General features: G+C 58.5%; 2 protein-coding genes across 2 annotated transcripts in view; one reads left to right on the top strand and one right to left on the bottom strand.

Annotated features, from left to right (window-relative positions):
- Positions 1-12,420, top strand: part of VPS52 (VPS52 subunit of GARP complex) — a 33,861-nt gene extending 21,441 nt beyond the window's left edge. The window contains exons 14-18 of the mRNA XM_062639039.1: positions 3,513-3,620; positions 3,763-3,828; positions 5,152-5,263; positions 8,198-8,316; positions 12,274-12,420. Of these exons, the coding sequence (XP_062495023.1) occupies positions 3,513-3,620; positions 3,763-3,828; positions 5,152-5,263; positions 8,198-8,316; positions 12,274-12,420 (552 nt within the window). The remainder of the gene's footprint in view (positions 1-3,512; positions 3,621-3,762; positions 3,829-5,151; positions 5,264-8,197; positions 8,317-12,273) is intronic.
- A 4,218-nt stretch (positions 12,421-16,638) lies between these two features.
- Positions 16,639-22,097, bottom strand: LOC134174267 (E3 ubiquitin-protein ligase RING2-B-like; the record flags this gene model as incomplete). Its single annotated transcript, XM_062639038.1, has 3 exons — positions 16,639-16,743; positions 18,089-18,266; positions 21,735-22,097. Coding segments are annotated over 3 exons (643 nt in total), but the record flags the coding sequence as incomplete, so codon positions are not given.
- Between the last annotated feature and the right edge of the window lie 496 nt (positions 22,098-22,593).

Below are 22,593 nucleotides of genomic sequence, written 5' to 3'. Positions count from 1 at the left end.
CCAAAACCCCATTGAGGACCCCAAAACCCCATTGGGACCCCAAAAATCCCATTGGGACCCCAAAACCCCCATTGGGACCCTAAAACCCCATTGGGGACCCCAAAAACTCCATTGGGACCCCAAAACCCCATTGGGGACCCTAAAACCCCATTGGGACCCTAAAACCCCATTGGGGACCCCAAAACCCCATTGGGACCCTAAAACCCCATTGGGACCCTAAAACCCCATTGGGACCCCAAAACCCCATTGGGACCCCAAAACCCCCATAGGGACCCTAAAATCCCATTGGGACCCTAAAACCCCATTGGGACCCCAAAACCCCATTGGGGACCCTAAAATCCCATTGGGGACCCCAAAACCCCATTGGGACCCTAAAACCCCATTGGGGACCCTAAAACCCCATAGAGACCCTAAAACCCCATTGGGGACCCTAAAACCCCATTGGGACCCCAAAAACCCCATTGGGACCCTAAAAATCCCATAGGGACCCTAAAACCCCATTGGGGACCCCAAAACCCCATTGGGACCCCAAAACCCCATTGGGGACCCCAAAAACCCCATTGGGGAACCAAAAACCCCATTGGGGACCCCAAAACCCCATTGGGGACCCCAAAAACCCCATTGGGGACCCTAAAACCCCATAGGCACCCTAAAACCCCATTGGGACCCCAAAACCCCATTGGGACCCCAAAAACCCCATTGGGACCCCAAAAACCCCATAGGGACCCCAAAAACCACATTGGGACCCTAAAACCCCATTGGGACCCCAAAAACCACATTGGGACCCTAAAACCCCATTGGGACCCCAAAAACCACATTGGGACCCTAAAACCCCATTGGGGACCCCAAAAACCCATTGGGGACCCCAAAACCCCATTGGGGACCCCAAAAACCCCATTGGAGACCCCCAAAAACCCCATAGGGACCCTAAAATCCCATTGGGGACCCTAAAACCCCATTGGGGACCCCAAAACCCCCATAGGGACCCTACAATCCCATTGGGACCCCAAAACCCCATTGGGGACCCTAAAACCCCATGGGGACCCCAAAACCCCATTGGGACCCTAAAACCCCATTGGGACCCCAAAACCCCACTGGGGACCCCAAAACCCCATTGGGACCCTAAAACCCCATTGGGACCCCAAAACCCCATTGGGGACCCCAAAACCCCATTGGGGACCCCAAAACCCCCATAGGGACCCCAAAACCTCATTGGGACCCCAAAAACCCCATGGGGGACCCCAAAACCCCATTGGGACCCCAAAACCCCATTGGGACCCCAAAAACCCCATTGGGACCCTAAAACCCCCATTGGGACCCCAAAACCCCCATAGGGACCCTAAAACCCCATTGGGACCCCAAAACACCATTGGGGACCCCAAAAACCCCATTGGGGACCCCAAAACCCCATAGGGGAACCCAAAACCTCATTGGGGACCCCAAAACCCCATTGGGACCCTAAAACCCCATTGGGGACCCCAAAACCCCATTGGGGACCCCAAAACCCCATTGGGACCCCAAAAACCCATTGGGACCCCAAAGCCCCATTGGGGACCCCAAAAACCTCATTGGGGACCCTAAAACCCCATAGGGGACCCCAAAACCCCATTGGGGACCCCAAAACCCCATTGGGACCCCAAAACCCCATAGGGGACCCCAAAACCCCATGGGGACCCCAAAACCCCATTGGGGACCCCAAAACCCCATTGGGAATCCAAAACCCCATTGGGACCCCAAAACCCCATTGGGGACCCCAAAACCCCATTGGGGACCCCAAAAACCCATTGGGGACCCCAAAAACCCCATTGGGGACCCTAAAACCCCATTGGGACCCCAAAAACCCATTGGGACCCCAAAACCCCATTGGGACCCCAAAACCCCATGGGGACCCCAAAACCCCATAGGGACCCCAAAAACCCCATTGGGACCCCAAAACCCCCATTGGGGACCCCAAAACCCCATAGGGGACCCCAAAAACCCCATTGGGGACCCCAAAACCCCATTGGGGACCCCAAAAACCCCATTGGGGACCCTAAAACTCCATAGGGACCCCAAAACCCCATTGGGACCCTAAAACCCCATTGGGACCCCAAAACCCCATTGGGACCCCAAAAACCCCATTGGAATCCCAAAACCCCATTGGGGACCCCAAAACCCCATAGGGGACCCCAAAACCCCATGGGGGACCCCAAAACCCATTTTATACCCCCCCAACCCCATTGTTTCCCCTCCCCCCATTTTGGATGCCCCCTCCCCATTGTTCCCCCCCATTGTTCCTCCCATCCCCCCCATTGCCCCCCATTCCCCCCATTGCTGCCCCCCCATTGTTGCCCCCCATTATGACCCCCCCATTTTTGCCCCTCCCATCCCCCCATTGTTGCCCCCTATCCCCCCCATTTTTGCCCCCCCTTGGTTGCCCCCCATTATGAACCCCCCCTTCCCCCTCATTGTTGCCCCCCCATCCCACCCCCATTGTTCCCCCCCATTGCTCCCCCATTGTTCCCCCATTGTCCTTCCCCCATTGTTGCCCCCCATCTCCCCCATCCCCCCCATTGTCCCCCCATCCCCCCCATTCTGACCCCCCGCCCCATTGCCCCCCCATTATTCCCCCCCATTGTTGCCCCCCCCTTGTTGCCCCCCCACCCCCCCATTGTTCCCCCATCCCCATTGTTGCCCCCCACCCCCCATTGTTGCCCCCCCCTTGTTGCCCCCCCATTGTTCCCCCATCCCCATTGTTGCCCCCCCTTCCCCCCCATTGTTGCCCCCCCATCTCCCCCATTGCCCCCCCATTCCTCCCATTGGTCCCCCCCATTGTTGCCCCCCATCCCCCCATTGCCCCCCCATTGTTCCCCTGCCCCATTGTTCCCCTGCCCCATTGCCCCCCCATTGTTCCCCCCCATTGCCCCCCCATCCCCCCCATTGTTCCCCTACCCCATTGCCCCCCTATTGCCCCCCCATTGTTGCCCCCCATCCCCCCCATTGTTCCCCTGCCCCATTGTTGCCCCCCCATTGTTCCCCTGCCCCATTGCCCCCCCATTGTTCCCCTACCCCATTGCCCCCCATTGTTGCCCCCCCATTGCCCCCCCATTGTTCCCCTGCCCCATTGTTCCCCTGCCCCATTGCCCCCCCCATTGTTGCCCCCCATCCCCCCCATTGCCCCCCCATTCCTCCCATTGGTCCCCCCCATTGTTGCCCCCCATCCCCCCATTGCCCCCCCATTGTTTCCCCCATTGCCCCCCCATTGTTACCCCCCCATTGCCCCCCCATTCCCCCCCCATTGCCCCCCATTGCCCCCCATTGTCCCCCCATTGTTCCCCTGCATTGCCCCCCATTGTTGCCCCCCCATTGCCCCCCCATTGTTCCCCTGCCCCATTGTTCCCCTGCCCCATTGCCCCCCCCATTGTTGCCCCCCATCCCCCCCATTGCCCCCCCATTGTTCCCCTGCCCCATTGTTCCCCTGCCCCATTGTTCCCCTGCCCCATTGTTCCCCTGCCCCATTGTTGCCCCCCAAGCTGGAGGTGGAGAACTTCGTCCTCCGCGTTGCCGCCGAGTTCCCGTCGCGCCGCCAGCAGCTCGTCTTCCTCATCAACAACTACGACATGATGCTGGGGGTCCTCATGGTGAGAAAAACACCCCAAAAACACCCCAAAAACGACCCCGCAGCTCGCCGGGAACCCCAAAATCGAGAAGAACGACCCCAAAATAGGGGGGGGGGTCGGGGGTTGGGGGTTTCGCCCCATTTCTTTTGACCCCCGGCTTCAGGAACGCGCCGTGGAGGAGAGCAAAGAGGTGGAAGGTTTCCAGCAGCTCCTGGCGGCGCGCACCCAGGTGGGTCCCCCCTCCGGAGTAAGAGTCCCCCCGTTTCCTCCCTCCCCCCCTCTTTTGGCTTTAGGGGTCCCCCCTTCAGTTTAAGGGTCCCCGTTTCAGTTTAGGGGTCACCGTTTGCGTTTGGGGTCCCTTTTGGCTTTAGGGGTCCCCCTTTCAGTTTAAGGGTCCCTCTGTGGCTTTAGGGGTCCCCCTTTCAGTTTAAGAGTCCCTCTTTGGCTTTAGGGGTCCCCCCTTCAGTTTAAGGGTCCCCGTTTCAGTTTAGGGGTCACCGTTTGTGTCTGGGGTCCACTTTGGTTTCAGGGGTCCCTCTTTGGCTTTAGGGGTCCCCCTTTCAGTTTAAGGGTCCCTCTTTGGCTTTAGGGGTCCCCCCTTCAGTTTAAGGGTCCTCGTTTCAGTTTAGGGGTCACCGTTTGCGGTTGGGGTCCACTTTGGTTTCAGGGGTCTCCCTTTAGCTTTAGGGGTCCCCCTTTCAGTTTAAGGGTCCCTCTTTGGCTTTAGGGGGCCCCCCTTTCAGTTTAAGGGTCCCCCTTTCACTTTAGGAGTCACCATTTGCATTCGGGGTCCCTTTTGGCTTTAGGGGTCCCCCTTTCAGTTTAAGGGTCCCCCTTTCAGTTTAGGGGTCCCCCCTTCAGTTTAAGGGCCCCCATTTCAGTTTAGAGGTCAGCATTTGCATTTGGGGTCACCATTTGGCTTTAGGGGTCCCCTTTTCAGCTTAAGTGTCCCACTTTGGCTTTAGGGGCCCCCCTTCCAGTTCCTTTGAATTTAGGGGTCCCCCGTTCCGTGTAAGGGTCCCCCTTTCAGTTTAAAGGTCCCCCTTTGATTTTAGGAGCCCCCCCTTCAGTTTAAGGGTCCCCCTTTGCATTTGGGGCCCCCCTTTCACATTAAGGCTCCCCATTTCACCTTATTGGTCCCCCATTCACTGTAAGGGTCCCCTTTGCGTTTAGGAATCCCCCTTTCACATTAAGAGTCCCCGTTTCACATTAGGGCTCCCCTTTTGCCTTTAGGAGTCCCCCTTTCACATTAAGAGCCCCCGTTTCAAATTAGGGCTCCCCCTTTGCCTTTAGGAGTCCCCCTTTCACATTAAGAGTCCCCGTTTCACATTAGGGCTCCCCCTTTGCCTTTAGGAGTCCCCCTTTCACATTAAGAGTCCCCGTTTCACATTAAGGCTCCCCTTTTGCCTTTAGGAGTCTCCCTTTCACATTAAGAGTCCCAATTTCACATTAGGGGTCCCCCTTTCACATTAAGAGTCCCCGTTTCACATTAGGGCTCCCCCTTTGCCTTTAGGAGTCCCCCTTTCACATTAAGGGTCCCCTTTCCCCATAGGAGTTCATCGAGGAGCTCCTGGCCCCCCCCTTTGGGGGCATGATCGCCTTCGTGAAGGAGGCCGAGGCCCTGCTGGAGAAGGGGCAAGGGGAGCGGCTGCGTGGGGAGGAAGGTGATGCCCCACGGATATTGGGGTCGCCCCATTGATTCCATGGGGTGATGGAAGGGGGGGGGTCCCGTGGGGATTGGGGTCGCCCCATTGATTCCATGGGGTGATTGGGGGGGGGGGGTCCCGTGGGCATTGGGGTCGCCCCATTGATTCCATGGGGTGATTGGGGGGGGGGGGTCCCATGGGCATTGGGGTCGCCCCATTGATTCCATGGGGTGATGGAAGGGGGGGGGTGTCCCGTGGGGATTGGGGTCCCCCCATTGATTCCATGGGGTGATGGAAGGGGGGGGGGGTGGCCCATGGGCATTGGGGTCGCCCCATTGATTCCGTGGGGTGATTGGGGTTCCCCCCATTGCTTCAACCCCATGGGCATTGGGCTCTGCCCCATAGAATCCATGGGGTGATGGTGATGTGGGGCAGGGGGTCCAGATCTCTGCCTCTCCTCTCTGCCCCATAGCATCCCTGTGGTGATGGCAATGTGGGGTCCTCACTGCCCCATAGCATCCCTATGGTGATGACGATGTGGGGCAGGGGTTGCTGACCCCCAACCCCCGTTGCGCCCCATAGCATCCCTATGGTGATGACGATGTGGGGTCCCCCTCACTGCCCCATAGCATCCCTATGGCGATGACGATGTGGGGTCCTCACTGCCCCATAGCATCCCTATGGTGATGACGATGTGGGGTCCCCCTCTCTGCCCCATAGCATCCCTATGGCGATGAGGATGTGGGGTCCTCACTGCCCCATAGCATCCCTATGGTGATGACGATGTGGGGTCCCCCTCTCTGCCCCATAGCATCCCTATGGCGATGGCGATGTGGGGTCCCCACTGCCCCATAGCATCCCTATGGCGATGATGATGTGGGGTCCTCACTGCCCCATAGCATCCCTATGGTGATGGCGATGTGGGGTCCCCCTCACTGCCCCATAGCATCCCTATGGTGATGACGATGTGGGGTCCCTCTGCCCCATAGCATCCCTATGGTGATGAGGATGTGGGGTCCCTCTGCCCCATAGCATCCCTATGGCGATGGTGATGTGGGGTCCCCACTGCCCCATAGCATCCCTATGGCGATGACGATGTGGGGTCCTCTCTGCCCCATAGCATCCCTATGGCGATGGCGATGTGGGGCAGGGGGTGCTGACCCCCAATCCCCGTTGCACCCCATAGCATCCCTGTGGTGATGAGGATGTGGGGCCCTCACTGCCCCATAGCATCCCTATGGCGATGACGATGTGGGGTCCCCCTCTCTGCCCCATAGCATCCCTATGGCGATGACGATGTGGGGTCCCCACTGCCCCATAGCATCCCTATGGCGATGACGATGTGGGGCAGGAGGCCCTGACCCCCAACCCCCGTTGTGCCCCATAGCATCCCTATGGTGATGAGGATGTGGGGTCCTCACTGCCCCATAGCATCCCTATGGCGATGAGGATGTGGGGTCCCTCTGCCCCATAGCATCCCTATGGCGATGACGATGTGGGGTCCTCACTGCCCCATAGCATCCCTATGGCGATGACGATGTGGGGTCCTCACTGCCCCATAGCATCCCTATGGCGATGAGGATGTGGGGTCCCCCTCACTGCCCCATAGCATCCCTATGATGATGACGATGTGGGGTCCTCACTGCCCCATAGCATCCCTATGGCGATGAGGATGTGGGGCAGGGGGTGCTGACCCCCAACCCCCGTTGCGCCCCATAGCATCCCTATGGCGATGAGGATGTGGGGTCCCCACTGCCCCATAGCATCCCTATGGCGATGAGGATGTGGGGCAGGGGTTGCTGACCCCCAACCCCCGTTGTGCCCCATAGCATCCCTATGGCGATGATGATGTGGGGTCCCCCTCACTGCCCCATAGCATCCCTATGGTGATGAGGATGTGGGGTCCCCCTCTCTGCCCCATAGCATCCCTATGGCGATGAGGATGTGGGGCAGGGGGTGCTGACCCCCAACCCCCGTTGCGCCCCATAGCATCCCTATGGTGATGACGATGTGGGGTCCCCCTCTCTGCCCCATAGCATCCCTATGGCGATGAGGATGTGGGGCAGGAGGCCCTGACCCCCAACCCCCGTTGCGCCCCATAGCATCCCTATGGTGATGACGATGTGGGGTCCTCACTGCCCCATAGCATCCCTATGGCGATGAGGATGCGGGGCAGGGGGTGCTGACCCCCATCCCCCGTTGCGCCCCATAGCATCCCTATGGCGATGAGGATGTGGGGCAGGGGGTGCTGACCCCCAACCCCCGTTGCGCCCCATAGCATCCCTATGGCGATGAGGATGTGGGGTCCTCACTGCCCCATAGCATCCCTATGGCGATGATGATGTGGGGTCCTCACTGCCCCATAGCATCCCTATGGCGATGAGGATGTGGGGTCCTCACTGCCCCATAGCATCCCTATGGCGATGAGGATGTGGGGTCCTCACTGCCCCATAGCATCCCTATGGCGATGAGGATGTGGGGCAGGGGATCCTGACCTCTGTCTCTCCGCTCTGCCCCATAGCATCCCTGTGGTGATGAGGATGTAGGGCAGGGGGCCCTGACCCCCATCCCCCCGTTGCGCCCCATAGCATCCCTATGGTGATGACGATGTGGGGTCCTCACTGCCCCATAGCATCCCTATGGCGATGACGATGTGGGGTCCCCCTCTCTGCCCCATAGCATCCCTATGGCGATGGCGATGTGGGGTCCCCCTCTCTGCCCCATAGCATCCCTATGGCGATGAGGATGTGGGGCAGGGGGTGCTGACCCCCAACCCCCGTTGCGCCCCATAGCATCCCTATGGTGATGACGATGCGGGGTCCCCCTCACTGCCCCATAGCATCCCTATGGTGATGAGGATGTGGGGTCCCCCTCTCTGCCCCATAGCATCCCTATGGTGATGGCGATGTGGGGCAGGGGGCGCTGACCCCCAACCCCCGTTGCGCCCCATAGGCCGCGTGACGCAGGTGGCGCGGGGCTTCGCGGGGGGCTGGCGGGGGGCGGTGGAGGCGCTGAGCAGGGACGTGATGAGTTCCTGCAGCAACTTCCGAACCGGCACCGGCATCATCCAGGTGGGGGGAGGGGCGGGGGGGGATGGGGGGGGGAGGGGAACCCATTGGGGTCAATGGGGGAAGGGGATCCAGATGGGGTCAATGGGGGGAGGGGGGATCCCATTGGGGTCAATGGGGGGTGGGGGGAACCCGATGGGGTCAGTGGAGGGGGGGGGGGGGGGGGGTCAATGGGGGGGGGAACCCATTGGGGTCAATGGGGGAGGAGGGGGAGGGGATCACATTGGGGTCAATGGGGGAGGAGGGGAACCCGAGGGGGTCAATGGGGGGAGGGGGGGGCGGGGGGGTCAATGGGGGGTCAATGGGGGGGGGGTGGGGCGGGGAACCCATTGGGGTCAATGGGGGAGGGGGGGGGAGTGGGGGGTCATCCCATTGGGATCAATGGGGGAGGGGGGAATCCCATTGGGGTCAATGAGGGGGTCAATGGGGGAGGGGGGGAGGGGATCCCATTGGGGTCAATGGGAGGAGGGGGGGGGGATGGTAGGGGGTCAGTGGGGGGGAGGGGATCCCATTGGGGTCAATGGGGGGGGAGGGGAACCCGAGGGGGTCAATGGGGGGGGCGGGGTGGTCAATGGAGGGGGAGGGGATCCCATTGGGGTCAATGGGGGGAAGGGGGGGAGGGGATCCCATTGGGGTCAATGGGGGGAGGGGGGGGAGGGGATCCCATTGGGGTCAATGGGGGAGGGGGGGGAGGGGATCCCATTGGGGTCAATGGGGGGTGGGGGGAACCCGATGGGGTCAGTGGGGGAGGGGGGGGGGTGGGGGGGGTCAATGGGGGAGGGGGGAACCCATTGGGGTCAATGGGGGGAGGGGGGATCCCATTATGGTTAATGGGGGGAGGGGGGGGAGGGGATCACATTGGGGTCAATGGGGAGGACGGGAGATCACATTGGGGTCAATGGGGGGAGGGGGGGATTCCGATGAGGTCAATGGGGGGAGGGGAGATCCCATTGGGGTCAATGGGGGGGGGGGGGGGCTGAGGACCCCAGATTGGATCCCATTGGTCAATGGGGGATCAATGGGGGATCACCCATTGGGGTCAATGGGGGGAGGGGGTGGGGTCATTGGTCCCAATGGGGGTTGAGGACCCCATTGGGGTCTCTATGGGGATGCAGGGGGATCCCATTGGGGTCAATGGGGCTTGAGGGGGACCCCAGGGGATCCCATTGGTCCCAATGGGGGTCTGAGGACCCCAGATTGGGGTCAATGGGGGAGGGGGTGGGAGTGGGGATCCCAGGTCCCAATGGGGGTCCATTTGGTCCCAATGGGGTTCGAGGGGATCCCAGATTGGGATCCCATTGGGATCCCATTGGTCAATGGGGGTGAGGACCCCCAGATTGGGGTCCCAATGGGGGGGGTCCCATTGGGGGGATGCAGCTCCCTCATTGGATCCCATTGGGACCAATGGGGCTGAGGACCCATGATTCCATTGGTCCCGATGAGGGGATCCCATTGGGGTCAATTGGAGAGGGGAGGGGACCCTGATGGGGTCAGTCCCATTGGGGGATCAATGGGGGGGTTCGGGGGGATCCCATTGGTCAATGGGGGTTGATTGGATCCCATTGGGATCAATGGGGGCTGAGGGGGTTGAGGCGCGGATCCCATTGGTCTCTATGGGGATGCAGCTTGGATCCCTCATTGGATCCCATTGGGATCAATGGGGCTGAGGACCCCAGATTGGATCCCATTGGTCCCAATGGGGGGATCCCATTGGGATCAATGGGGCTGAGGACCCCAGATTGGATCCCATTGGTCCCAATGGGGGTTCAAGGACCCCAGATTGGATCCCATTGGTCCCAATGGGGTTGAGGAGGGGGTCCCAGGGGGAGGACCCCAGATTGGATCCCATTGGTCCCAATGGGGTTTGAGGACCCCAGATTGGATCCCATTGGTCCCAATGGGGTTTGAGGACCCCAGATTGGATCCCATTGGTCTCTATGGGGACGCAGCTCCCTCATTGGACCCCATTGGTCCCAATGGGGTTCAAGGACCCCAGATTGGATCCCATTGGTCCCAATGGGGGTTGAGGACCCCAGATTGGATCCCATTGGTCCCAATGGGGGTTGAGGACCCCAGATTGGATCCCATTGGTCCCAATGGGGGTCGAGGACCCCAGATTGGATCCCATTGGTCCCAATGGGGGTCGAGGACCCCAGATTGGATCCCATTGGTCCCAATGGGGTTCAAGGACCCCAGATTGGATCCCATTGGTCCCAATGGGGGTTGAGGACCCCAGATTGGATCCCATTGGTCCCAATGGGGGTTGAGGACCCCAGATTGGATCCCATTGGTCCCAATGGGGGTTGAGGACCCCAGATTGGATCCCATTGGTCTCTATGGGGATGCAGCTCCCTCATTGGATCCCATTGGGATCAATGGGGCTGAGGACCCCAGATTGGATCCCATTGGTCCCAATGGGGGTCGAGGACCCCAGATTGGATCCCATTGGTCTCTATGGGGACGCAGCTCCCTCATTGGATCCCATTGGGATCAATGGGGCTGAGGACCCCAGATTGGATCCCATTGGTCCCAATGGGGGTCGAGGACCCCAGATTGGATCCCATTGGTCCCAATGGGGTTCAAGGACCCCAGATTGGATCCCATTGGTCCCAATGGGGGTCGAGGACCCCAGATTGGATCCCATTGGTCTCTATGGGGATGCAGCTCCCTCATTGGATCCCATTGGTCCCAATGGGGTTCGAGGACCCCAGATTGGATCCCATTGGGGTCAATGGGGGGAGGGGGTGGGAGAGGGGATCCCATTGGTCCCAATGGGGGTCGAGGACCCCAGATTGGATCCCATTGGGATCAATGGGGCTGAGGACCCCAGATTGGATCCCATTGGTCCCAATGGGGGTTGAGGACCCCAGATTGGATCCCATTGGTCCCAATGGGGCTGAGGACCCCAGATTGGATCCCATTGGTCCCAATGGGGGTTGAGGACCCCAGATTGGATCCCATTGGGATCAATGGGGGGAGGGGGTGGGGGAGGGGATCCCATTGGTCCCAATGGGGGTTGAGGACCCCAGATTGGATCCCATTGGTCTCTATGGGGACGCAGCTCCCTCATTGGATCCCATTGGTCCCAATGGGGTTCGAGGACCCCAGATTGGATCCCATTGGTCCCAATGGGGTTCAAGGACCCCAGATTGGATCCCATTGGTCCCAATGGGGTTCGAGGACCCCAGATTGGATCCCATTGGTCCCAATGGGGGCTGAGGACCCCAGATTGGATCCCATTGGTCCCAATGGGGGTTGAGGACCCCAGATTGGATCCCATTGGTCCCAATGGGGGTCGAGGACCCCAGATTGGATCCCATTGGGATCAATGGGGCTGAGGACCCCAGATTGGATCCCATTGGTCTCTATGGGGACGCAGCTCCCTCATTGGATCCCATTGGTCCCAATGGGGGTCGAGGACCCCAGATTGGATCCCATTGGTCCCAATGGGGTTCAAGGACCCCAGATTGGATCCCATTGGTCTCTATGGGGACGCAGCTCCCTCATTGGATCCCATTGGTCCCAATGGGGGTTGAGGACCCCAGATTGGATCCCATTGGTCCCAATGGGGGTTGAGGACCCCAGATTGGATCCCATTGGGATCAATGGGGCTGAGGACCCCAGATTGGATCCCATTGGTCCCAATGGGGGTCGAGGACCCCAGATTGGATCCCATTGGTCCCAATGGGGGTCGAGGACCCCAGATTGGATCCCATTGGTCCCAATGGGGTTTGAGGACCCCAGATTGGATCCCATTGGTCTCTATGGGGACGCAGCTCCCTCATTGGATCCCATTGGGATCAATGGGGTTCGAGGACCCCAGATTGGATCCCATTGGGGTCAATGGGGGGAGGGGGTGGGAGAGGGGATCCCATTGGTCCCAATGGGGGTTGAGGACCCCTCCCTGTACCCCATTGCCCCCAATGATGTTTTCCATACCCTCTGCCCCCCATGCTCTAGGGCGCGCTGACGCAGCTCATCCAGTACTACCACCGCTTCCAGAAGGTTCTGGCCCAGCCCCCGCTGCGCTCCCTGCCCGCCCGCGCCGAGCTCCTCAACCTCCATCACCTCATGGTGGAGCTCAAGAAGCACAAACCCAACTTCTGAGCCACGGCCGGACCCACTGAAACGGGGGGGCCCATTGATACCTATGGGGTCCCATTGAAACACATGGGGGTTCCCATTGGACCCTATGGGGGTTCCCATTGAAACCTATGGGGACCCATTGATACCTATGGGGGACCCATTGATACCTATGGGGGCCATTGGAACACATGGGGGGCCATTGGAACACATGGGGGACCATTGGAACCTATGGGGGACCCATTGAAATCTATGGGGGCCCATTGGAATACATGGGGGGCCATTGGAACACATGGGGACCCATTGAAATCTATGGGGGGCCATTGATACCTATGGGGACCCATTGATACCTATGGGGGCCATTGGAACCTATGGGGGGCCATTGAAATACATGGGGACCCATTGATACCTATGGGGGTCCCCATTGAAACCTATGGGGACCCATTGAAACCTATGGGGGGCCCATTGAAACACATGGGGGCCATTGAAATCTATGGGGACCCATTGAAACGCATGGGGGGCCCACTGAAACACATGGGGGGGGCATTGAAATCTATGGGGTCCCTGTTGTCCCTATGGGGCTCCCCATTGAAACCTATGGGGTCCCTGTTGTCCCTATGGGGCTCCCCATTGAAACCTATGGGGGCCCCATTGATATCCCTATGGGGGGGTCCCATTGAAATCTATGGGGACCCATTGAAACCTATGGGGGGCCATTGAAACACATAGGGGGCCATTGATACCTATGGGGACCCATTGAAACCTATGGGGACCCATTGAAACACATGGGGGGCCATTGAAATACATGGGGCCCCATTGAAACCTATGGGGCTCCCCATTGAAACCTATGGGGTCCCTGTTGTCCCTATAGAGCCCCATTGACCCACGGCGGGCCCCATTGATGTCCCTATGGGGGTCCCCATTGAAACCTATGGGGACCCATTGAAACCTATGGGGGCCCCATTGAAACCTATGGGGGTTCCCATTGAAACCTATGGGGGGCCATTGAAACCTATGGGGACCCATTGACCCACAGCGGGCCCCATTGATGTCCCTATGGGACTCCCCATTGAAACCTATGGGGGGCCATTGGAACCTATGGGGTCCCATTGGAACCTATGGGGGACCCATTGGAATACATGGGGTCCCATTGATACCTATGGGGACCCATTGATACCTATGGGGGCCATTGATACCTATGGGGAGCCATTGATACCTGTGGGGTCCCATTGATACCTATGGGGACCCATTGATACCTATGGGGGCCATTGATACCTATGGGGAGCCATTGATACCTGTGGGGTCCCATTGATACCTATGGGGAGCCATTGATACCTATGGGGAGCCATTGATACCTATGGGGGTTCCCATTGATACCTATGGGGGCCATTGATACCTATGGGGGTCCCATTGATACCTATGGGGACCCATTGATACCTATGGGGGCCATTGATACCTATGGGGACCCATTGATACCTATGGGGGTTCCCATTGATACCTATGGGGGCCATTGATACCTATGGGGACCCATTGATACCTATGGGGAGCCATTGATGTCCCTATGGGGGCCCCATTGATACGTATGGGGAGCCATTGATACCTATGGGGACCCATTGAAATCTATGGGGGACCCATTGGAACACATGGGGGGCCATTGAAACCTATGGGGCCCCACTGATGTCCCTATGGGGGACCCATTGAAACCTATGGGGGGCCACTGAAACCTATGGGGACCCATTGAAACCTATGGGGACCCATTGAAATCTATGGGGGACCCATTGAAACACATGGGGGGCCATTGAAACACATGGGGGGCCCATTGGAATACATGGGGGGCCATTGGAATACATGGGGGAGGCATTGAAATCTATGGGGTCCCTGTTGTCCCTATAGAGCCCCATTGACCCATGGCGGGCCCCATTGATGTCCCTATGGGGCTCCCCATTGGAACCTATGGGGCCCCATTGAAACCTATGGGGGGCCATTGAAACACATGGGGACCCATTGAAATCTATGGGGGGCCATTGATACCTATGGGGACCCATTGAAACCTATGGGGACCCATTGGAACCTATGGGGGCCCATTGAAACCTATGGGGGCCCCATTGACCCACAGTGGGCCCCATTGATGTCCCCTATGGGGGTCCCCATTGGACCCTATGGGGGGCCATTGAAACCTATGGGGGGCCCCATTGAAATCTATGGGGGGCCATTGAAATACATGGGGGGCCCATTGAAATCTATGGGGTCCCTGTTGTCCCTATAGAGCCCCATTGACCCACGGCGGGCCCCATTGAAACCTATGGGGGTCCCATTGAAACACATAGGGGACCCATTGAAATCTATGGGGGCCCTGTTGTCCCTATGGGGCTCCCCATTGAAACCTATGGGGGGCCACTGAAACCTATGGGGACCCATTGAAATCTAGGGGGACCCATTGAAACCTATGGGGACCCATTGAAACACATGGGGGGCCATTGGAACACATGGGGGGCCCATTGGAATACATGGGGGGGCATTGGAACACATGGGGGACCCATTGAAACCTATGGGGGGCCATTGAAACACATGGGGACCCATTGAAACCTATGGGGGTCCCCATTGACCCACAGCAGGCCCCACTGATGTCCCTATGGGGCTCCCCATTGACCCACGGCGGGCCCCATTGAAACCTATGGGGTCCCCATTGGACCCCATGCAGGCCCCATTGAAACCTATGGGGGTCCCCATTGAAACCTATTGGGGCCCCATTGAAACCTATGGGGGTCCCCAGTGGCCCTGTGGGGTCCCCATTGATGTCCCTTTGGGGCCCCATTGACCCTATGGGTGTCCCTATGGGTGCCCCCATTGTCCCCATGGATGCCCCCTTTACCCCACCTCCAGCCCCACTTTCCCCATCCCTGCACATGGATAAAGGCTTCTGGGTACCACAGGACCCCCAAGTGATGCTTTATTGGGGGGGGGGGGTGTCCCCCCCTTTGGGTCAGGGCAGAAGGTGCTGCCCCATTGATTCTATGGGGTGGGGTGGGGGGGGGGCTTGCTTGTGGGGGGAACTGGGGGGCACCCCCCCACACCATGTCCCATATCCCATGGGGCCATACCCCCCCCCCGGCCCCATAGCATCTCTCTGTTACCATAGCAACGCCTTTGGGACCCTCCCCAGCCCCATAGCAATGCCTTTGGGACCACCCTGGCCCCATAGCAACGCCTTTGGGACCCCCCCCCAGCCCCATAGCATCTCTCTGTTACCATAGCAACGCCTTTGGGACCCTCCCCAGCCCCATAGCAACGCCTTTGGGACCCCCCCCCAGCCCCATAGCAACGCCTCTGGGACCACCCTGGCCCCATAGCATCTCTCTGTTACCATAGCAACGCCTTTGGGACCCTCCCCGGCCCCATAGCAATGCCTTTGGGACCCCCCCCCGCCCCATAGCAACGCCTCTGGGACCACCCTGGCCCCACAGCATCACATTTGGGCCCCCCCCAGCCCAATAGCATCACCTTTGCCCCCCCCTCCAGCCCCATAGCAACGCCTTTGGGACCCCTCCGCCCCATAGCATCACCTTTGGCCCCCCCCCCCAGCCCCATAGCAACGCCTTTGGGACCACCCTGGCCCCATAGCAACGCCTTTGGGACCACCCTGGCCCCATAGCATCACCTTTGGGACCCCCCCCCAGCCCCATAGCATCGCCTTTGGGACCCTCCCCAGCCCCATAGCAACGCCTTTGGGCCCCCCCCCCAGCCCCATAGCATCACCTTTGGGACCCTTCCGACCCATAGCAACGCCTCTGGGACCACCCTGGCCCCATAGCATCACCTTTGGGACCCCCCCCCAGCCCCATAGCAACGCCTTTGGGACCACCCTGGCCCCATAGCAACGCCTTTGGGACCCCCCCAGCCCCATAGCATCACCTTTGGGACCACGCTGGCCCCATAGCAACGCCTTTGGGCCCCCCCCCAGCCCCATAGCAACGCCTCTGGGACCACCCTGGCCCCATAGCATCACCTTTGGGACCCCCCCCAGCCCCATAGCATCACCTTTGGGCCCCCCCCAGCCCCATAGCATCACCTTTGCCCCCCCCACCCCCCACCCCACCCCATAGCATCACCTTTGGGTCCCACAGCATCACCTTTGTGCCCCCCTCAGCATCCCCCCAGTGTTTTTACTGGGGGGACCCCAAGGGGGGGGAGGAGGGGGGGAGGTTGTGGGGCGCTATGGGGCAGCCCCATAGAACAACCCCCCCCCTACTTCTGCTCCTTGGTGGGGGCGTAGTAGAGCTCCAGGGGCTTGCTGACCTTCCAGTACTTCTCATTGACCAGCTCCAGCGTGAGGGATCCATTGAGGGTCTATGGGGCAGGAGGACACGGAGCTGTGGGGCCAGCCCCATAGACCCTAGAGCCTGCCCCACTAACAAGGGGGTCGCTATGGGGCTGGGGCAGGAGGACACAGAGCTGTGGGGCCAGCCCCATAGACCCTAGAGCCCGCCCCACCAACAAGGGGGTCGCTATGGGGCTGGGGCAGGAGGACACAGAGCTGTGGGGCCAGCCCCATAGACACTCTGGGCCCTAGAGACCCCAAGGGGGATCGCTATGGGGCTGGGGCAGGAGGACACAGAGCTGTGGGGCCAGCCCCATAGATCCTATTGGCTCTAGAGCCCCCAAGGGGGTTGCTATGGGGCTGGGGCAGGAGGACACAGAGCTGTGGGGCGAGCCCCATACAACCTATGGGTCCTAGAGCAGCCAAGGGGGTCGCTATGGGGCTGGGGCAGGAGGACACAGAGCTATGGGGTGAGCCCCATAGAACCTATGGGCTCTAGAGACCCCAAGGGGGATCGCTATGGGGCTGGGGCAGGAGGACACAGAGCTGTGGGGCGAGCCCCATACAACCTATGGGTCCTAGAGCAGCCAAGGGGGTCGCTATGGGGCTGGGGCAGGAGGACACAGAGCTGTGGGGTGAGCCCCATAGATCCTATTGGCTCTAGAGCCCCCAAGGGGGCTGCTATGGGGCTGGGGCAGGAGGACACAGAGCTGTGGGGCCAGCCCCATAGACCCTAGAGCCTGCCCCACCAGCAAGGGGATCGCTATGGGGCTGGGGCAGGAGGACACAGAGCTGTGGGGCCAGCCCCATACAACCTATGGGTCCTAGAGCAGCCAAGGGGGTCACTATGGGGCTGGGGCAGGAGGACACAGAGCTGTGGGGCCAGCCCCATAGATCCTAGAGCCCGCCCCACCAGCAAGGGGATCGCTATGGGGCTGGGGCAGGAGGCCCCAAAGCGAGCTATGGGGCTCACCCCATAGACCAATTTGGGGTGGCTATGGGGCTCGAGACAGGGAGCCCCAGAACAAGCTATGGGGCTCACCCCATTGACCAAAGTGGGGTGGCTATGGGGCAGTAGGCCCCAGAACGAGCTATGGGGCTCACCCCATAGAGCAAAGGGGATATGTGGGGCACCCCATAGAGCAGAGGGGATATGTGGGGCACCCCATAGAGCAAAGGGGATATGTGGGGCACCCCATAGACCAAGGTGGGGTGGCTATGGGGCTCACCCCATAGAGCAGAGGTGATGTGTGGGGCTCACCCCATAGAGCAGAGGGGATGTGTGGGGCACCCCATAGAGCAGAGGTGATGTGTGGGGCTCACCCCATAGAGCAGAGGTGATGTGTGGGGTGTGATCTATGGGTCTGCGCGTACCGTGAAGGCGCCGGCGGGCGTGGGGATGTAGATGGTGTACTGCTTCTCGCTGACGTGGGGCAGGGAGGCCCCGCCCCCCGGCGGAGCCCCGCCCCCCGCGCTCTCCTCTAGGGCGATGCGCAGCGCCAGGTACTTGGAGAGGTGATCAACCGTGGCGTTGGAGGTGGTCTTCACGTAACTGGGGGGAGGGGAGGGGAGAGGGGGTGAGGGGGGAGGGGGAGGGGAATGGGGGAGGGGAATGGGGGAGGGGGGAGGAAGAGAAAGAGGAAAAGGGAAGAGAAAGAGAAAGGGGAAGGGAAGAGGATGAGGAAGAAGAAGAGAAAGAAGAAGAGGAAGAGGAAGAGGAAGAGGAAGAAGAAGGGAAGAGGGAAGAGGAAGGAGAAGAGAAAGAAGAGGAAGAGGAAGAAGAAGGGAAGGGGAAGAGGAAAGGGAAGAGGATGAGAAAAGAATGGGAAGAGGAAGAGAAGAGAATGAGGAAGAGGAAGGGGAAGGGAAGGGAAGAGGAAGAGGAAGGGGAAGGGGAAGAGAAAGAGAAAGGGGAAGGGGAAGAGGAAGGGGAAGTGGAAGGGGAAGAGGAAGAGGAAGGAGAAGAGAAAGAAGAAGAGGAAGAGGAAGAGGAAGAGGAAGAGGAAGAAGAAGGGAAGGGGAAGAGGAAGGAGAAGAGAAAGAAGAGGAAGAGGAAGAGGATGAGAAAAGAATGGGAAGAGGAAGAGAAGAGGATGAGGAAGAGGAAGGGGAAGGGAAGGGAAGAGGAAGGGGAAGGGGAAGAGGAAGAGGAAAAGAAGGGGGAAGAGGAAGGGAAGGGGGAAGAGGAAGATGCAGAGAAAGAGGAAGGGGAAGAGGAAGAACAAGAGAAAGAGAAAGGGGGAAGAGGAAGAGGAAGAGGAAGAAGAAGAGGAAGGGGAAGAGAAAAGGAAGGGGAAGGGGAAGAGGAAGGGGAAGAGGAAGGGGAAGAGGAAGAGGAAGGGGGAGAGGAAGGGGAAGAGGAAGAGGAAGGGAAGGGGAAGGGGGAAGAGGAAGGAGAAGAGAAAGAAGAAGAGGAAGAGGAAGAGAAAGAGAAAGAGGAAGAGGAAGGGAAGAGGATGAGAAAAGAATGGGAAGAGAAAGAGAAGAGGATGAGGAAGAGGAAGGGGAAGAGGAAGGGAAGAGAAAGAGAAAGGGGAAGGGGAAGAGGAAGGGGAAGGGGAAGGGGAAGAGGAAGGAGAAGAGAAAGAAGAAGAGGAAGAGGAAGAGGAAGAGGAAGAGGAAGAGGAAGAGGAAGAGGAAGGGAAGGGGAAGAGGAAGGAGAAGAGAAAGAAGAGGAAGAGGAAGAGGAAGAGGAAGAGGAAGAGAAGGGGAAGAGGAAGGAGAAGAGAAAGAAGAAGAGGAAGAGGAAGAGGAAGAGGAAGAGGAAGAGGAAGGGAAGGGGAAGAGGAAGGAGAAGAGAAAGAAGAGGAAGAGGATGAGAAAAGAATGGGAAGAGGAAGAGAAGAGGATGAGGAAGAGGAAGGGGAAGGGAAGGGAAGAGGAAGGGGAAGGGGAAGAGGAAGAGGAAAAGAAGGGGAAGAGGAAGGGAAGGGGGAAGAGGAAGATGCAGAGAAAGAGGAAGGGGAAGAGGAAGAACAAGAGAAAGAGAAAGGGGGAAGAGGAAGAGGAAGAGGAAGAAGAAGAGGAAGGGGAAGAGAAAAGGAAGGGGAAGGGGAAGAGGAAGGGGAAGAGGAAGGGGAAAAGGAAGAGAAAGGAAGGGGAAGAGGAAGGGAAGAGGAAGGGAAAGGAAGGAAAGGGAAAAGGGAAGGGGAAGAGGAAGGAATGAGGAAGGGGAAGAGGAAGAGGAAGGGAAAGGAAGGAAAGGGAAAAGGGAAGAGGAAGGAATGAGGAAGGGGGAAAAGGAAGAGAAAGAGGAAGGGGAAGAGGAAGGGAAGAGGAAGGGAAAGGAAGGAAAGGGAAAAGGGAAGGGGAAGAGGAAGGAATGGGGAAGAGGAAGAGGAAGGGGAAGGAAGGAAAGGGAAAAGGGAAGGGGAAGAGGAAGGAATGAGGAAGAGGAAGGGGAAGGGGAAGAGGAAGAGGAAAAGGAAGAGGAAGGGGAAGAGAAGAGGAAGATGCAGGAGAAGAGGAAGATGCAGAGGAAGAGGAAGGGAAAGGAAGGAAAGGGAAAAGGGAAGGGGGAAGAGGAAGGAATGAGGAAGGGGAAGAGAAAGAGAATGGGGAAGAGAAAGAGGAAAAGAAAGAGAAAGGGGAAGAGGAAGAGGCAGAGGAAGAGGACGAGGATGAGGAAGAGGAAGGGGAAGAGGAAGGGGAAGAGAAGAAGAAGATGCAGAGAAAGAGGAAGGGAAAGGAAGGAAAGGGAAAAGGGAAGGGGAAGAGGAAGGGAAGGGGGAAGAGGAAGGGGAAGAAGAATGGGAAGAGGAATGGGAAGAGGAGGGGAAGAGGAAGAGGAACGGGAAGAGGAAGGGGAAGAGGAAGGGAAAGGAAGGAAAGGGAAAAGGGAAGGGGGAAGAGGAAGAGAAAGGGGAAGAGGAAGGGGAAGAGGAACGGGAAGAGGAAGGGGAAGAGGAAGGGGAAGAGGAAGAGGCAGAGGACGGGGAAGGGAAAGAGGAAGAGGAAGAGAAGAGGAAGAGGAAAGGGAAGAGGAAGGGGAAGAGGAAGAAGGAAGATGCAAAGGGAGAGAAGAGGAAGAGGAAGAGGAGAAGCGGAAAAGGAAGAGAAAGAGGAAGAGGAAGTGGGAAAGGAAGAGGAAGGGGAAGAGGAAGAGGAAGAGGAAAAGGAAGAGGAAAAGGAAGAGGAAGTGGAAAAGGAAGAGGAAGAGGAAGGGGAAGAGGAAGAGGAAAAGGAAGAGAAAGAGAAAGAGGAAGAGGAAAAGGAAGAGGAAAAGGAAAAGGGAAGAGGAAGCGGAAGGGGAAAAGGAAGAGGAAGAGGAAGGGGAAGAGGGAAAGGAAGAGAAAGAGGAAGAGGAAAAGGAAGAGAAAGAGGAAAAGGAAGTGGGAAAGGAAGAGAAAGAGGAAGAGGAAAAGGAAGAGGAAAAGGAAGAGGAAAAGGAAAAGGAAGAGAAGAGGAAGAGGAAAAGGAAGAGGAAGAGGAAAAGGAAGAGGAAGAGGAAAAGGAAGAGGAAAAGGAAGAGAAGGAGGAAGAGGAAAAGGAAGCGGAAGAGGAAAAGGAAGAGGAAGAGGAAGAGAAAGAGAAAGGGGAAGAGGAAGAGGAAAAGGAAAAGGAAGAGGAAGCGGAAAAGGAAGAGAAAGAGGAAGAGGAAGGGAAGGGGAAGAGGAAAAGGAAGACGAAGAGGAAGAGGAAAAGGAAGAGGAAGAGGAAAAGGAAGAGAAAGAGGAAAAGGAAGAGGAAGTGGGAAAGGAAGAGGAAGAGGAAGAGGAAAAGGAAGAGGAAAAGGAAAAGAAAGAGGAAGATGCAGAGGAAGAGGAAAAGGAAAAGGAAGAGGAAGATGCAGAGAAAGAGGAAAAGGAAGAGGAAGAGGAAAAGGAAGAGGAAGTGGGAAAGGAAGAGAAAGAGGAAAAGGAAGGGGAAAAGGAAGAGGAAGATGCAGAGAAAGAGGAAAAGGAAGAGGAAGAGGAAGAGGAAAAGATGCAGAGAAAGAGGAAATGGAAGAGGAAAAGGAAGAGGAAGTGGGAAAGGAAGCGGAAGCGGAAGCGGAAGAGGAAGCGGCAGGTTCTCTGACCGCGTCTGGCTGTAATCCCCCTTGTCCACCAGGAGGGGGTGCGCTCTGAACACCAGCTCGATCTCAGCGGCTCCAGGCTCCAGAGCGGGCTCAGGGCTTCCTCTTCCTCCTCCTCCTCCTCCTCCTCCTCCTCCTCCTCCTCCATCGGGGCCCGTTTCGGGTTCGGAGTCATCCGAAGCTCGGGAACGTTTGCGGCTGGGTCCGGGATCGGGATCGGGATCGGGATTGGGATCGGGAAGGGGCAGGAGAGGGGGGGGAGCAGCCTCGGTACCGCTGAGGTGGGAACGGGAGTCGCAGTTGTCCTCCCCCCCGCTGCAAGTGGTGGGGTCCGACTCGTGGGGGGGCTTGCGGACGCGTTGGGCTCTGCAATGGGGAGATGGGGGGGTTATTGTGGGGTGGGGGGGTTATTATGGGGTGTTTGGGGTTATTATGGGGTGTTATTATGGGGTGTTTGGGGTTATTATGGGGGGTTATGGGGGTTATTATGGGGGGTTATGGGGGTTATTATGGGGGGTTATGGGGTGGGAACGGGAGTCGCAGTTGTCCTCCCCCCCGCTGCAAGTGGTGGGGTCCGACTCGTGGGGGGGCTTGCGGACGCGTTGGGCTCTGCAATGGGGAGAATGGGGGGGTTATTATGGGATGGGGGGGTTATTATGGGGGGTTTGGGGTTATTATGGGGTGTTTGGGGTTATTATGGGGGGTTATGGGGGTTATTATGGGGTGTTTGGGGTTATTATGGGGGTTATGGGGTATTATGGGGTGTTTGGGGTTATTATGGGGTGGGGGGGTTATTATGGGGTGTTTGGGGTTATTATGGGGTGGGGGGGTTATTATGGGGTGTTTGGGGTTATTATGGGGG

This window comes from Pezoporus occidentalis, unplaced genomic scaffold (genome assembly GCF_034315485.1).
Source record: "Pezoporus occidentalis ecotype Australia unplaced genomic scaffold, CSIRO_AGI_Poc_V1 ctg599, whole genome shotgun sequence".
Classification (NCBI taxonomy): Eukaryota; Metazoa; Chordata; class Aves; order Psittaciformes; family Psittacidae; genus Pezoporus; species Pezoporus occidentalis.
This window is presented reverse-complemented; position numbering and strand designations above follow the sequence as displayed.